The 15,804-nt window shown below is 35.8% G+C and overlaps 1 protein-coding gene across 4 annotated transcripts in view; it reads left to right on the top strand.

The window, feature by feature from the left end:
- Positions 1-61: 61 nt before the first annotated feature.
- Positions 62-15,804, top strand: part of LOC121859263 (PHD finger protein rhinoceros-like) — a 58,584-nt gene continuing 42,841 nt past the window's right edge. For all 4 annotated transcript variants that reach the window (XM_042356017.1, XM_042356020.1, XM_042356019.1 and 1 more), the window contains exons 1-4: positions 62-1,730; positions 11,305-11,466; positions 12,551-12,690; positions 14,593-14,780. In XM_042356017.1, the coding sequence (XP_042211951.1) occupies positions 214-1,730; positions 11,305-11,466; positions 12,551-12,690; positions 14,593-14,780 (2,007 nt within the window). In that variant the 5' untranslated portion in view covers positions 62-213. The remainder of the gene's footprint in view (positions 1,731-11,304; positions 11,467-12,550; positions 12,691-14,592; positions 14,781-15,804) is intronic.

Raw genomic sequence — 15,804 nt, 5'->3', positions numbered from 1 at the left:
GGAGGTGTTAGTAAGGGATGATGTGTGTTAAGAGAGGTAGTAGGTGTTTGTGGTGTGTCGCCTGGTGGTGGTCGGGGTAACTGCTGCTGCTGGTCACTCAGGAACAACACCACGCCGAGTATTGCTCTTTCCTTTTACTGATTTGTCTGATAAACTCAATTAATATAGTGGTGTTTAGTAATATAAAAGGTTAAGTAAACTCTCATCAAAGTAATGGATATGAAAAATGAGGCTAATGATGCCTCTAGACGTGAAGTTGAAGTGGGTGGTGGAGTCAGTAGTGAGGCGCTTGACAAACAATTGGAGACTGTGTCTATTGGGAACCAGGAATGTGAACAGCCTAAATTAACCTTAACCGAGTCCTTTATTGGTGATTTTAGTATTCCTTTAGATACTTCAACAATGGATACTAGAGAGAGTAGCTACGGCTCACATGAAAATGGTGAAGTGATGGTGAATGGTGTTGAGGTCAGCGGGAGCCCCACCATCACCACCACTACCATGTGTCACAGTCTCACCTCTCACTCACCACAACCTCAATCACACCAACAAACAAGTGATGAAGAAGCAAATTTTGAAGTTTCAGAACTAATAAATGAAATATTACACCAGTCATCATATTTAGATGAGGCAAGTTTGAATGGACTAGAATTTGTTGAGTCTTTGCCTGATGGTTTGGACAGTGGAGATGTGGACATTGCCATAACAAGCACAAGTGAAGTATTACCTCTATATCTTGATCATACAGAAGGGAGAAGTTCGTCACCAGATTCGGATTCTAACATGAGGACTGCCAGTGAAGGCTCTTCCACCCCGACGAGCCAGCTCTCTGCGCCCTCCACTCACTCCTCGGATCATCAAAATTACAGCAGTTTAGAAAATAGGGAAGTCATAAGCCAGCAGAATATCACTTTACTAGAACCTGAGTCAGAAAACAAGTTATGTGACACTTTGTCTCAACTTAAGGAGAGTAAACCCGAAGACGCGGAGGTTGTGGGTGTGTCGACTTGTGTAGAAAGTTTGAGTACCTTAATCTTACGAGAGGACGCCATTTCAGAATGTATAAGTAATTCAAATATTTCTGAAACTGGCCATTTAGATAATGCTGCATTGCAAAGTAGAAACGTAAGTAGTGACTTTAATACAATCGATACTTTAGGTAGTGATGAATCCAAAAGCAGAGAAAATGACTTTGAAATAAAGACAAAAGAGGATGAAAATGATACAGAAAGTGTGGACGATTTGCTTAGTGTGGAACAAGTAGATGTCATCACTACCACGCAAACTGAAAAATTAATGATGGTAGATAATGCAGGTGAAATGAGTACCTGCGAGACTGCCGTGAGTGTCAGTGCTGCCGATGTGAATGGGGTCGGTTGTCCTTTAACTGGTGACTCCAAAGAAGCTGCAGTTGACAATAAAGCTTTGCAATGTGTTGGTGACATTTGTGAAACTACTACAGCTTTGGAGAGCTTGTCCCTTAATACAGAGAATTTTGAAAATTTTAATGTTGAAACACCTGTGAATGTGGACAGTGTAAATGGTGTTTCAGAAGTGAAGGAGGAGGATGACATGACTAATTTTAGTGACAAACCTTCAAGTTCCTGCCATGACCAATTAAAAGATGCAAGTGCGTCTGAGGAAGCATCTTGTGTTGAAGAAGAGCAAGCATTGCCTGAGAAGGACACAGAGAGCAGTGCACACACAAATAATGATTGTTTGTGTAAAAGGTGTGTAGAGTCATTCATATCTATAAGAAGGTCCTGGTGTTAGCTACCTGTACTTCCAATTTTCTATAAGAGGTTAGGTTAGACCCTCATACAGACAAGTATATATATATATAATTGTCTGTGTGAGGGTCTAACCTACCCTCTATACTTATTTATTTATTTACAAACTCTTTTTAATTTTGTGCAAACTTGATTGGGGAGAAGGAAAAGTCTGGTTTCAGCTTTTGTAAATAATGCTTAAAGTATCGGCTTTATACGTGTACAGTCCTTGGGGGAGACTGTGTGTGTTGATGGGTGTAGGTATTGTCTTTACAGCGCCGCCACCTGTATTTATTGAATGCCTGCGTCTACATGTTATGGGTTAAGCTCCTTTGAAATTAAAAAAATATCATGTTTTTTTATTATGCATTATTTTTCTTAAATTTTATCTCTTTTAAATACAAGTTTTCCAATTGTTACTTTAAGTGTAGCTATGGCTATATGTATTATCTTCATGTGGCTTTTGTAGTTATTAAATTCTTTTATTTCTTTCATCAGGTAACATAAGACAATCAAGTTTAAATGAGCTTAAGTCTTGTTTCTCCACTTTGTACAATCAGGGTGTGCCCATTTCATCACAAACCCGTTTCGTCACCACAATTTTTTACCCATTTCGTCACCATTTCAAGGGCTTTGGACCTTCATTATGTATTCACTGAAGCAGTGAAGACGTAATGGCTGGTTTACCATCTCTGTGTACTTACTGTTACTACCTTCCTTTTTTCAGAAGCAGTAGATATCTCGCAAGTGTTGTCGAATTACCACTGGCTGTCCCGCCAGTCTCCGGTAATTTCCCAACGATCGGTATCGGTGTACAGACAAACAACAGGCCGGTAGAATTCCACCAGGTCACAGAAACACACTCTGTAGTTCTTCTTTAATAAACACTAATTCTTCACAACACTGTTAATAGGGCAATGTCTTCATAGTTTGACTCCACACTTCGAATATATAGTCAGCACACTATCAGTGTACAATTCCTTAGTCTTCTCAATTTATATTAATCACAACAATTCCACAATACAGGTACTTACATAACAATTGTCTTCGAGGCTTACAATAATAAGTAAATCATAACAAAAAATGATGCAATACATTCCAGAAAATTCTTACATAATTAATACATCAATAAATACATGAAAATTTCACTAAATTTGCCAAAATAACTGTTGCTTGGGATAGAAAATAATCAAAACCTCGTTTGCAAAATTGTATTAAAAAATTATGCCTCGGCATAACAATGCATTGGATCATGCAAGCATCTTGCTAAGACAATTTATTTAAGACTAAAACGAAACAAGAATAAAAACATTGTTAATACGCCTGCATTTGTTCTGTATTTTGTTTATTTACCATTGTTTTAATCGTTTTCATTATTAAATAGTTAATATTTATGTATAATAATAATAATTCTCGAGTCGTCTGTATACATGTGTAATTTCTATTCATGTAAAATAATAACTTACAATTTGTCACTAATGCCATCGACTAATGGTCTGTTAGTGGTGACGAAACGGATTTGATATTGGTAACGAAATTTTTGTTTGTGTTTTTTTGGTGACGAACCGGGTTGGTGACAAACTGAGGTGTATCCATTGTAACCTAACCTCACCTAATACAGTACTAGTATATAATAAAACCCTGTCTTTAAATGCATATTTGGGGAAAGGATTTTTTTTTCTTAAATCCAAGCTCTTACATTAAATAGCATTTTTTGGTTGTTATATACAGTAGTTGTTGTCGTATTAATACTGTAGATGCCAGTGTTACGGTATAACTGAACTCCTCAGTTATGCACACATCTGATTGTTTTAGTAGAATTAATAAATAGAGTAAGGCTAGTTACTGTACTTAATTTTTAAAAAATGATTTGTGATTACTGTACTGTATTCTAATTCATAGGTACTACTCATAAAAATATATTAGTAAGGAGACTGTCATGCTGTCAGTCCCTCATGTAAGGGGCAGCCAACGTGCTGCCACAAAAATCAATGTGTTGTTTATTGGTGAAAAGAAAGCCAGAAATGTCTGGAAGATGATGGTATATCACATAAGACCATTAATGGAACTGAAAACCCCTCATATTGTGGAAGGAAAATAATATGAGATTTTTTATTCATCTATTACAATGTAGTACTGCTAGTAACTCACCATTTAGCCTGACCCAAGTTATGCCTCCCAGGTCAAGCACCAGTCACACAGTGAGATTGTGACCACATGACCATGCTTGGCCAATCAACTCACTGCACTCAGCCACATTTAGACCCCTGATTTCTCAGATTTTTGTTTCAGGTGATTGGATGCATCCAGAAGGCCACTCCTTATTTGTTTGTCAAGTATATAAACAAAAGTGAAATAGAAAGAGCTTTCCTTTGTACTGGTACTGGTAGCTAGTCATCATGTTGTAAATAATTCTGAATTCATGTGTAAGCTTGTTAAAAAAAAAGAATTTTAACAGTGTTTATTGTTCTTTTATGATAAAAATCTCAAAAGATTTTAAATATTACACACACACATGATCTTGTATCTAGCAGATTACTTTTGGTAGCTATGTCTGATTGGTTTGAAGTCAGGAAGCATTTGAACAAAACAAACCAGTCTAGTGTCAGCCATGTGACATATATATAGAATATATACACAGCCACTCCTCGACTTACGACCACCCGGACATACGACCGCCCCAGTCATACCAAAATTTTTTCAAATTACGTATTTTCGAGTCCCGACGTTAGTGGTTGTGCTGTGTACTGAAAAATTGTTTGTTTGTAATCCCATTTAAAATGGCTGGCATGCTTAAAAGTAAGAGTTTTGTGGTGCCGAGAAGAAAAAGAGACACCCATTTTAGATTTTCTATGTACCGGGTATTATCTTCGCATTTTCGACTTACGACCTGGATTTGGGTCCCTAACCCCGTCATAAGTCGAGGAGTGGCTGTATATATATATATATATATATATATATATATATATATATATATATATATATATATATATATATATATATATATATATATATATATATATATATATATATATATATATATTCAACATACTTAGATTTTCTTTTATCAAGATTTATCTTATCCACGTTTTCATATATATATATATATATATATATATATATATATATATATATATATATATATATATATATATATATATATATATATATATATATATATATATATATATATATATATATATATATATATATATATATTCAACATTTGACTTACTGTATATGGAGCATGATGGGTCAACTATACCCTTTCCACGCTAGCCTGGCCCTTGTCTATAGCTACAAATAGCTGATTGGTTCCCCTTAGCATTCTACCTCCCCCCAGACTGTGCATGTATAAGCGTGTATTTATATCGACCTTTTATGACATTTTAAATTTTCTAACATCCTCTGAAGTGCAAATGCCTTGAAATCATTTGCATTTTGATAGTTCAGATATTTATCATTATTTTTGATAACAGGTCTGCTTACCTATTGTGAACACATTTACCCTAGTTGAGTTTTCTATGAACTAATCAACTATTAGTATAGATGAGGAGCGTGGCTTATGGGCCTGTTTAGCGTGGAAATACTATAGATACTGTAATTTTATTTAGAGGAATTTTTTATAGGTGTTTTACACTAAGACAGAAAATATTGAGTGTTGAGCATCAGTTTTTTCATTAGTACATGGAGGAGGATTTTTATAATTGGAAATGCCCTGTACTGTACAAAGATTACATAGATAGCCTTATAGCTATCACCTCTCATTCTGAAGACTTCGTGTCATAGGAAAGCTTGTTGTATTTCATGAACCACATACGGTACATAACATACTTACAGTACTGTACTGTAGTTCCATTTTTTGGACTTGAGATGAATTGCATTCTCAAAATTCTCCAAACTTGCAGTACTGTACTGTACTGTATCTTTTACTGTGTTGTAACAGAATGTTTAAAAGCCTTTTCTATTTCTGAATTTTTCAGGGTCACTTAGTATTCGTGGGTGTAGTATAGTTGTAGACCTTGAGTGTCTTGATTACAAAATGGTAAATCTCATGGGTCCCTGTTTTGTTTGGGAATTCTTCCTTTTCATATTACATGGCATGAGATTTAGTGTACCTAGTATATGAGAAGGGAGCTGATTTCACCCAAATCATTTCCATGGCAGAGATATCCTGTATAGTACTGTATAGTTTCTCTATATTAAGTCAGGGCATACTTGGTACGGTACCGATATGAGATATTTTACTGTATTTCCAGTTATTATTGGGATAGAGGACTATTTTTTCCTACTGATTCATGGACAACTCCTAAGAATTAAAACCTGACCTTAATAGATGGTGTAAAGGTCAAGTTTCCTAAGGGTTCATGTTCATGTGATCCTTGGAGCCTTTGCATCATCACCTTTTTCTCTTAGCTGGCTTGTAATTAGCAATAGCCACTAGGCTGTAAGGTACAGTATACAGTACAGTAGCTAGAATCAAAGACAGCTTGGACACCCTCTGTCATCCTTTGGGTTACTGGATTATTCAGCTGAAATTGAAGTATGATGGAGTGGCTTCATGGTTTCCCTTTTATGTTCTTTGTAAAATCTTCCTATTCTGCATGATGTGCAGTATGTAGCTAACCGGTTAGGAGTGTATTTCATGTAACTCATCTCCATGATACTGTATTATACATTGCTCTAGCCTATTAATTATTAGGACGATACTGACAGCATCTCCTTTCCCAAAGGTTTGAGGATAACATTGTAAGACTGCAGGGTTGACTCACCCAGGGGTGCATGTCTGTCTAATCCTTTGAATATGTAATAACACCATCTTTCTCTTGTCTAACTGCCTTTTGATACAGTGATCCTCTAAACTTTTTGGCATTTTTTAGAAATAGCTAAGGTATTGATCCTCTAATCAAGTTTTATAGCAGATGAATTAGTCAACTGGAATTAATTTCAATATGCCAGCTTAATTTTGAAATCAAACATGGCAGACAGTAGGCTTGGCATAGGTATGTTAATTAGACACACATGGCTCAATTGTTTAAGGGCTACCCCAAGGGCAACTGTTGCAGTAAGTTCCCCTCATGACAGAGTGGTGGGGAGGGAAGGGTGATTGACTGTCCCTGTATGAGTTAAAAGAATAAAACATCCTCTCTTACAAGAGCTGCCTGGTTGTTGGCTTTGCTAAAAATAAGATGACGGGATAATTTGTTAATACAGGTACAGTATTACAATATTACCTGCATTAGCTACTACAGTATCATTATTATTTTATTATTAATTTTCCAGTATTTATTTATTATTACAGGGCATTATATATATATATATATATATATATATATATATATATATATATATATATATATATATATATATATATATATATATATATATATATATATATATATATATATATATATACATGAGTTCTGCTATAACGCGTGTTTTGATAACGCTAATTTGCTCTAACGCGATTTATGAATTCGGAACAATATTTGTATAACGCGATCGCTTGTTTGCTATAACGCGATTTTTGCTTACTATTTCTCCAATTTTGTGGTATTAACTGTGAATATGGTAAAGAAGAATATCTCCAAAAAGCATTCTGATGATAGAATTCCCGGTGATTATCGTAAAAGAAAGGATATAACACTTGAAGAGAAGCTTGATGTTATCAACCTCAAAATCACCCTTCTCCCCCATCAAGTTACATTCATATTTTTTCAAGGTAAAGTGTTAAATTTACTGTATGATTTCATTATTAGATATGAATGTAACATTTATTTAGACTGTGCTATCCTTTGTGTTAGGCTAACTACTAAATTTTTTCGATTTCGAGTAAACTGCACCTAACCCTATTTTCTCCATAAGCCCTGTTATTTCTATTACGCGATTTTCTATAACACGATATTTTACAAGAACACAATTATCGCGTTATAGCAGAACTAATATATATATATATATATATATATATATATATATATATATATATATATATATATATATATATATATATATATATATATATATATATATATATATATATATATATATATATATATATATATATATATATATATATATATATATATAATTTTTTTTTAATAAGCAAGGTTCCAGTCACAGACAGTTGTTTCCATTGATTTCAGGCCTTTTATGGGGAAAAATTAAAAAGAAAAATGTGAGATGGTAAAGAATTCTAATATTTAGCAGTTAAAAGAAGGAAGCAGGTGTTACACTGATCACCCTTGAGTTGCTAACAGCCACATAGTACTGTACTATGTGACACAGTGGCATGTTGAGTACTGTGTGACCTCTTCAGCTGGGTGTGTGTCTGGTGGGGGACAGATGCAGCCAACTCTTGGAAGCAGAAACAAAAGTAGCTACAGTAATACAGTATTTATAGAATAGGGAGAGGGAACCAACAATGTGGTAAAAGGAGAGTGTGCTCAACTTAGAAGTTAGAAGTGGAGAATTAAGAGGATGAGTTGCTTTAGACTCAACTCTGTATAGTAAGTTAGTGGAGCTAGAGCCCCCTCAGATATAAGAGTACCTGGTATGTATTGTACTGTACCTGGTTATAGTCTGTGGTGGGATGAATCAATCATGTGTGTGATTGAAGTAGTTTCTCTGAAGAAATTAATCATTGAAAACTAAACAAAACTCCCAGTTTTGGGAGGCAGATTAACTACTGTATTGGAGTAATGGGGTTAACATTATGGGGGAGAGGTCAGGTTGATTCAAAGCATAGCTATTTATTGGATGAATTTTGAGCCATCAAATTGGATGGGAAATAGTGAGTTTTAGAAGAACAATAGGATGAAATTAAATCTTAAAAGCATTGAATTTCACCATGTAATATTTGTCCTTCTGGGAAATTCTATCCAGGCTCAAATTTAAATGATCCATTGTCAACTGCAGATGTTGCATTTTTTAATTCTCCCAGTTGGAAAAGGTCATGGTTGGCAGGGGTTTTGTCTAATAGGAAATAAAGGTTTAACCCAGTGGTTCTCAACCTTTTTTCACACCATTCCCCCCTTGAGGAATTTTCAACATCCTCGTGGCCTCCTTCATTTTTCTCCCAGAACAGACAAACAGACAAGTGATAAAGACTAAAGAATGATAAAGAAGGACAGATAAATAGGACAAGAGTTAGAATGGCAAACACACACACACATTCACATACATAACACGCCCATGCACTCACACATAAAGCACACATACAGTCATACACAAACATGCACACAGGTAAACATTCACACTCAAGCTAGCAAGCTGAAGTGCACTTCCTGTAAGCAAGAACACGCCTCCTTTGACAAGCACTGCCCAACTTGGAAGAATGAGAAGAATAGTGAGTCATACTAATTTAGCACTAAAAATAGTAGGATTATATAAGTAAAGAATGAGCATGAACAACAATGGCACCAATAAATAAGGAAATAATTAATAAAGGAAGTGTACAAATATTTCACTCACGTAAAGCAGCGACCACATGAATTATGAAACAAAATAAGTAACACCAATTATGGAGTATATTATGCTTGAGTCAAGCTCAAACACAATATATGGTTCAGAGACAATACACCACTGTTTTCGTGATGGTATCCCAGGCCAGACTGAGATCATTCGGTCCTATCACTACTTGCAAAGAGATGACACAAGGACACGTACTGAACAAGTCAGTTCAGCAGCTCGGTCCAGCGCTTGTCACACAGACAGGGACTGGACCTGTGAAATCTTAAATAATCCGTAAAAAAAAATATAAAAAATTAGCACCAGAGTATGTAAATATTAAAATTGTATTGTCGTTATGATTAAACAAAATGACCAAAAAAGAATGAAAATTCTCTTCTGCCAAGTCAAAATAAGTAATACAAGTTTTGTTTAATTCAGATTCCCAACATTATTTGGAAACGTACAATTTATAACAGCTCGCCGTGGCTCCCTTGGGGGCCATGGCCCCCAGGTTGAGAACCACTGGTTTAGGAGAAATGACTCCTGAGAGATGTAACTAAAGTTGTGAAATATACAGCCAGGGGTAAAAAATGAGTGTGGTACCTTATTTACTGTGCTGAGTGTAACTAATAAAAAAATGTACTGTATAAAAATACTTTTCAGTACACTGTACAGGTGTTAGAAACCCTAAAGAACAGTGTAATGGACTGGCCCCCGTGATGCCACATCTTTTGTCTTTAGAGATGAAGCTTCATGTAGGCATCCTCTTCCAGAACAGGCCTCTCATGTTAGTGTTACCCATCTTCATTATGAGCTGTTTCAGTGACAATGTACTGTACTCTATTAGGGGTACAGTACAGTATTTTACCATGGTCACATGGTTTGCTTATACTGACTTCCCACAGTTTTCTCATTCTCTTTCATTCTCATTACTTTCCCCACACTTTGTAGAATAGCACCACTTACATCACAAAGCTTATACTTTGATGTCATATTGCAGGGCAAAAAAAAAAATTTTACAAGTTCATTTAGAGTCGCATCACAGAGATGTTTGTGGGGGTGAGCACCACTGTGAGAAAGAGTAAGGGTGGGAGGAGTCTGTGAGCTCACTCATGTATAGTATATACCTCTTTACGCTTCAGCCACAGCCTTAAGAGGCTGGTGATGGGATCCTAGCTGCCCTACAGTCCCTCCCCGCTGGGCTAGAAGTCTCCTGCAATGGTCATGGAATTTTGTGGATATGGTACTAAAGCTGTGTGCTGTGGTTGTTAAAACATTGTACGATAGCTATATAAAAAATGGATGCCATACTTGGAACTGCAGATGGTAAACCCATACTTGGCAAGTGATTGCTGTACAGCATTACTGTTGCTGTACAATCCTGTAATTTGTAAAGAAAATATGGCTTGTATCTTTGGGGATTACTGTAATTTTCCCTGTTATTCATGGTTTTATGTAATACAGGGTATTTATGATTTGATAGCTTTTCTGTATTTGCATGCATCCTGAAGTTTCCCCATACTGTACTGCATATTGATTGATGTGTCACTTGCTGTACATATATTTCTTGAGGCTTGTCTCTTACAGAGATAGTTTTATGGATTTTGTGAGCCATAAGTATATCCTGGTCATGATAAGATAAGCTAAACCAAAAAGTGTTCAGGGAATTTTGTGTGAGGAAAGTGTTGAAGGAGGGATTCCCAGAATTGTGTGGTGATACCGTATTGTATATTTTTTGTAGGAAGTTTATGTCATATAAGTCAATAAAAACAGTAGGCAGATAAATAAGATGGTGTATACTGTGGCCAGATTCTCATAACTCATTTTTGACTTTCTGGAGTGAATTGAAAGGTACAGTATTTGTTCAGCTCATATTTTAAAAACTTGATTTCATGTTTTACTAGATTTACCTTATACATGTACTGAATAGGTGTTAAGAGAAAGAAAGATGTGTTATTAAAAGAAAAGATACATACCATACTGAGTCATGTAGGTAGAGTATTTATTCATATTTTTTAAATTTCAAGTATTTGTACAAATTAACTTGTGTATTGAAATAATGGTTCACCTTTTTTCATTACATCAGAATGCAAGCTGTGGAGGAGGGTGGTAATGTGATGGTGGGGGTGTGGGCAGAGCTGCGGTCTTCCTTACGCCAGCTTCACCGTTCTATGATCCCTCAGTCCATCCAGGGGTCTGCTCATCGTTCAAGACCCTCTTTAAACCGCATCAAGGCTCTTGCTAACATGTAAATGTCAAGTCATTTTCTATTGATTGATTTATAGTTTAAAGATTGATAAGTGTTCATTTATAACTATAATTTACTTAGTTGTCTTTAGTGGAATATTACTAATGTCTTTACATATTTTATAGAATATTGCCAACAAATGGTAAGTTTTAATGTTTCTATTATGTCTATAAATACCACTGCTACGTTCACCTACTTATGAATGGAAGATTGATATTAGTGCCACTTTTTAGCTTAGGGAATGAGTTAGTGGTCTGGTGAGATTTAGCAATGAGTGGGTGTATGCAGAGCCCACTTTACAAGCTTATGCTTAGTTGCTTAATGGTAGGGAACACTATCCTCTCAAGTAATGTTTAAGCCAGAAGCACAATAGTACTCTCTCATCCAGTGTATCTAACTGCTGGTACAGGTGGACTCATTCACCAGTGAGGGTTCAGGTCAGTAGTTTTCACACATGGATTACTGTGGTGTGATCCTTCAATTCTTGATCTATATACTGTATCAAAATCTTACATTAATAGCACAGTCATCCAACGAGGTGATTTCATGGTTTTCAGTACACTAGCACCTCAACTTGCATAAGAGATAGGCTCCTGGGACACCTGCAAATGTAGAATTTTTGTGAATAGCAGTCTTTAGTATTATGGTGTACCATAAATTAAGGATAAAAAATAAATAAAATTCTGCAAAAAATAATATTTAAGCTCTTAAATACTACACAGGTATGTACAGGTACTCTATACGGTTGTATTAGGTGTTTATTATGTGTAGATCAAAAATAAATTTAGTGAAAAGCAATGTGTTGTCTAATGGTAGACCCTGCTGCCATATGTGACCAAGTCCCAGGTTGCTGAGCTGACTTTTTACCTCATTTACACAAAATTGAAGGGTCTCAATTGTTTCTCTTACTATTGACAACACAACATACACACACTGTACTGTGTATATATATATATATATATATATATATATATATATATATATATATATATATATATATATATATATATATATATACACTTTGTTAGCTTATTCTCTCATATTTTATGAAGAACTGAAGTGAAAAATAATATTTTTTTCTCAGGTTGGTGACCCATGATGCACATCAGTTGTACATGCGCATCAGTCACTTAGCTCATGAGCTGTGCATTGAATTGAAGGTGCGACTCCTAGCAACAATTAATGACAACCCTTCCCCGGAAGAGGCAACTACTTTCATTCAGGGTAAGCCACTTGAGACAAGTAGTAGATAGGGGTATTTTATGACCTATGTGTCATCAAAGAGCTCCTCTATTGCCTGTGGCTGATGGGTAGTTTAATGACATGATTTACTCTCATGGAGGACATGGATTTGATTACTCATGTTTTGTATCAACAGATTTATTGACTGTGCCCCAGGGTTTCTAGGACCCTTTAACTTCTGTGACTGAGATTTTATTCCAGAAATTCTGCAACAACCAGAGAACTATAAATAGTATCTCTCCCAACTTAGTTAGCTACAGCTCCTTATCAAGAAAGAATGTTTAAGGTGTCAACTGACAGGCTGAGAGTTAGGTGTCCTCGCCTCCTGTGTGTGTGCTTAGTTCTTTGCAGGTTTGAAAATGGGGAGTTAGCTTAATACCTCAGTTTCCAGTCACATCTCATTCTGTTGGGATATCTTCCAGTTGACTCTGTTTTCAACAGTTAAATTAGGATAGACTTCTTGTTTTGCAGTCTTGAATGGATTTATCTTGCTGCTTGGGTATTTACAAATATTTAACAATCCAAGTTGTAGTTAACTGCGAGCCGAGGGCTGGGACTCACCACCACTTGGCATTGCATCAACAGTTCACAGCGCGTAACTCAACTCAGTTTTTCCAGATGCAGGGTCAGCAGCAACCTGTAACCCCCTACACCCGTTGGGAGATGCTTTGACTTTGTTGTGATTTTGATGTCTGTCGAGAATCTGCTGTAAGTTTTGACAAGACACTGACAGTAGCTGGCAACTTCCAGCTTGTCATGTTCCCTTTTACTCTTAAAGGAATATTTCACAAACACCAGTTTGTTCTAGGAAAACATTTTACTTGACCTATAAGAACTGATGAAGAAAAAATTATTAGAATAATGGATGTATATAAAAACTGTAAGTGATTATTAACATGATGTATTTTGAACGGATATCAGAGGTGAGGCCCAGACTGTCGATTGATCATGTAGTATATCACAAGTCCTGGTGTGCCTCCCGGTGATGTTGTTTCATTGCTGATTACACTACAGTATTTCTTATTGTCGTATTTCCTCCAACATACAATGTTTTTTATTATGTTATAGGTAAATACTGTGCATGGTTTATATAATTTATCACTGTGCCCGTCACCATTTTCAAATTAGACTACAAGATGTGTATTTCTCTCAAACGTATTTCGATCATATGCCTGGCAACAGGAGCGAGTGAGTGGCCACAAGTTAAAGCGTTGTCTGCAGTTGTATCTGTCCTCCCTCCCTCCCTGCCATATACTGTATTAGTGTTTACTGATATAATAGTGATTAAGCATGGCATTGTAGCCAGGTTAAACTCATAACTGTAACCACCAGGCTACTGGGCCAGGCTGTGGTGTTATGGTTGTTTTTTAACTCAGTTACCTGCACACACCATCCTACATACATATTGTGAAAAAATATTAAAATAAATAAAATAAATTATTGTCCTAAGGGCAAATACGTAACGGGAGGAGAGCTCAGAGTGTAGGGTAATATGCAAATGGCGGCTGTGTTGAACTTTCATTTGGCTTTTATTTACTGATTTGGCAATACAGTGTTTTGTTGGTATTATTTTGATTTATTCCTCACATTTCCTGGTCCTGTATACTGTACTGTATATTATTTTAAGAAAACTATGGCTACAGGTGGAAAATACACACAAAAAAATCCCCTAAATACTCCCTACCGTAAAATATGGTACTGTATACTGTATTTTTGGTGTTTTTTTAATGTCATTATTAATCATTTTTATACATTTAGTACATTCACCGTAGGCTGAAGTAGCATTCAAATGTTTTGCATTATTATTGAAAAATTAAACAATAACCATGGCCCCTAGGAAAGTGTTTGGTATCCATAACTTATGTTGTATTCCAACAATTTTAGGTGTGTGTGACTCATATCAGTGGGTGATGAGTGTGTGTGAAGCGCTTCACCCAGCTCTGGAGCGCTTAGATTCTGAGCACCTGAGCCGATTTAAACTCAACTGGGTGACAGTCAACATGCACATCTTCCACTCAACCATTCTCACTGATCCCGATATACAGGACTATGCACAGATATGCAAACAGAAGGTGCGTAAAAATTATTGTTATGCATAAAATTTCTAAGTCAACTGGGATTGACTGGAATATTATTTAACAGTTAAACTACATTATCATTTCCAGGTATTCAAGTTGTCAAATAAGATCCTGTTTACTGTCAAGGCATGTGATTTTTTTTAGGTTATTGGTTATTACGGTATATCTTGTAAGGATTGCTATGCTTTGTTTTTTTATTGTTAAAAAGCTTTTAGTGTGTGTACTATATTTGCATGCATGGATGAAGGAGATATAGTCATTCATATTTATTATTAATAAATGTTGATTCTTTAGTTAAAGTTTGCCAGAGATGATTGAAGTTCAAATTTCTTGCTCCCAAATTTTTTTTTATCTTAGTACATCACTTACCTAGCTTGTCATTCATAAGATTGTCTGGAACAGAGGAATTTGTGGTAAAATAAAACTTTTGCCATCCACTTGCACTGCCAGTTATTGTTTAACTTTGTACAAAATGGGTACTCACTTGTTCCATTATGTATAAATTTTGCTTAATTGGAAGAGATGGTGGGTAACCTTTTGATTTAATTATGCTTTAAGCCCTGCCTTCTTGGAAGCAAGTGAGCATTACTGAGATGGGTGCCAAGCCTATGATGACTCTTGGTCCATATGAGCAACATGGCTAGCTGGGGTATATTTAAGAGCTATCAAAAGTGGTGTTGCTCACTGTCGTACACTCCGGTCTGTAATACTGTAAGTGGCAAATAAAGAGAGGATTAACTTTTATGGGTCATGTCTATCAAATCTTGGAGCTTTTTATGGCACCACCTCCTCCCTCTTGTTCAGTTTCCTTTAATTCCAATAGCTACCTGGCTAAAAGGCAGATACCATAATTAGGAGATTGATCTTGAAATTCTATTTAGTGACAGAGCTGTAGCCAGGTAGCTTGGATACCCTTCCTTCTCCCTTGAGTTCATGGTTGAGTCAGCTGGTACTGAATTTCAAAGTGGCAGAATGACCCAATATTGCACAGAAAAGTCTTTAATGCATGAGGCAGGAG

Source organism: Homarus americanus, unplaced genomic scaffold (assembly GCF_018991925.1).
Source record: "Homarus americanus isolate GMGI-L3 unplaced genomic scaffold, GMGI_Hamer_2.0 scaffold36188, whole genome shotgun sequence".
Classification (NCBI taxonomy): domain Eukaryota; kingdom Metazoa; phylum Arthropoda; class Malacostraca; order Decapoda; family Nephropidae; genus Homarus; species Homarus americanus.
Note: the sequence above shows the minus strand (reverse complement) of the source record. Positions and strands in the feature narration are given on the sequence as shown.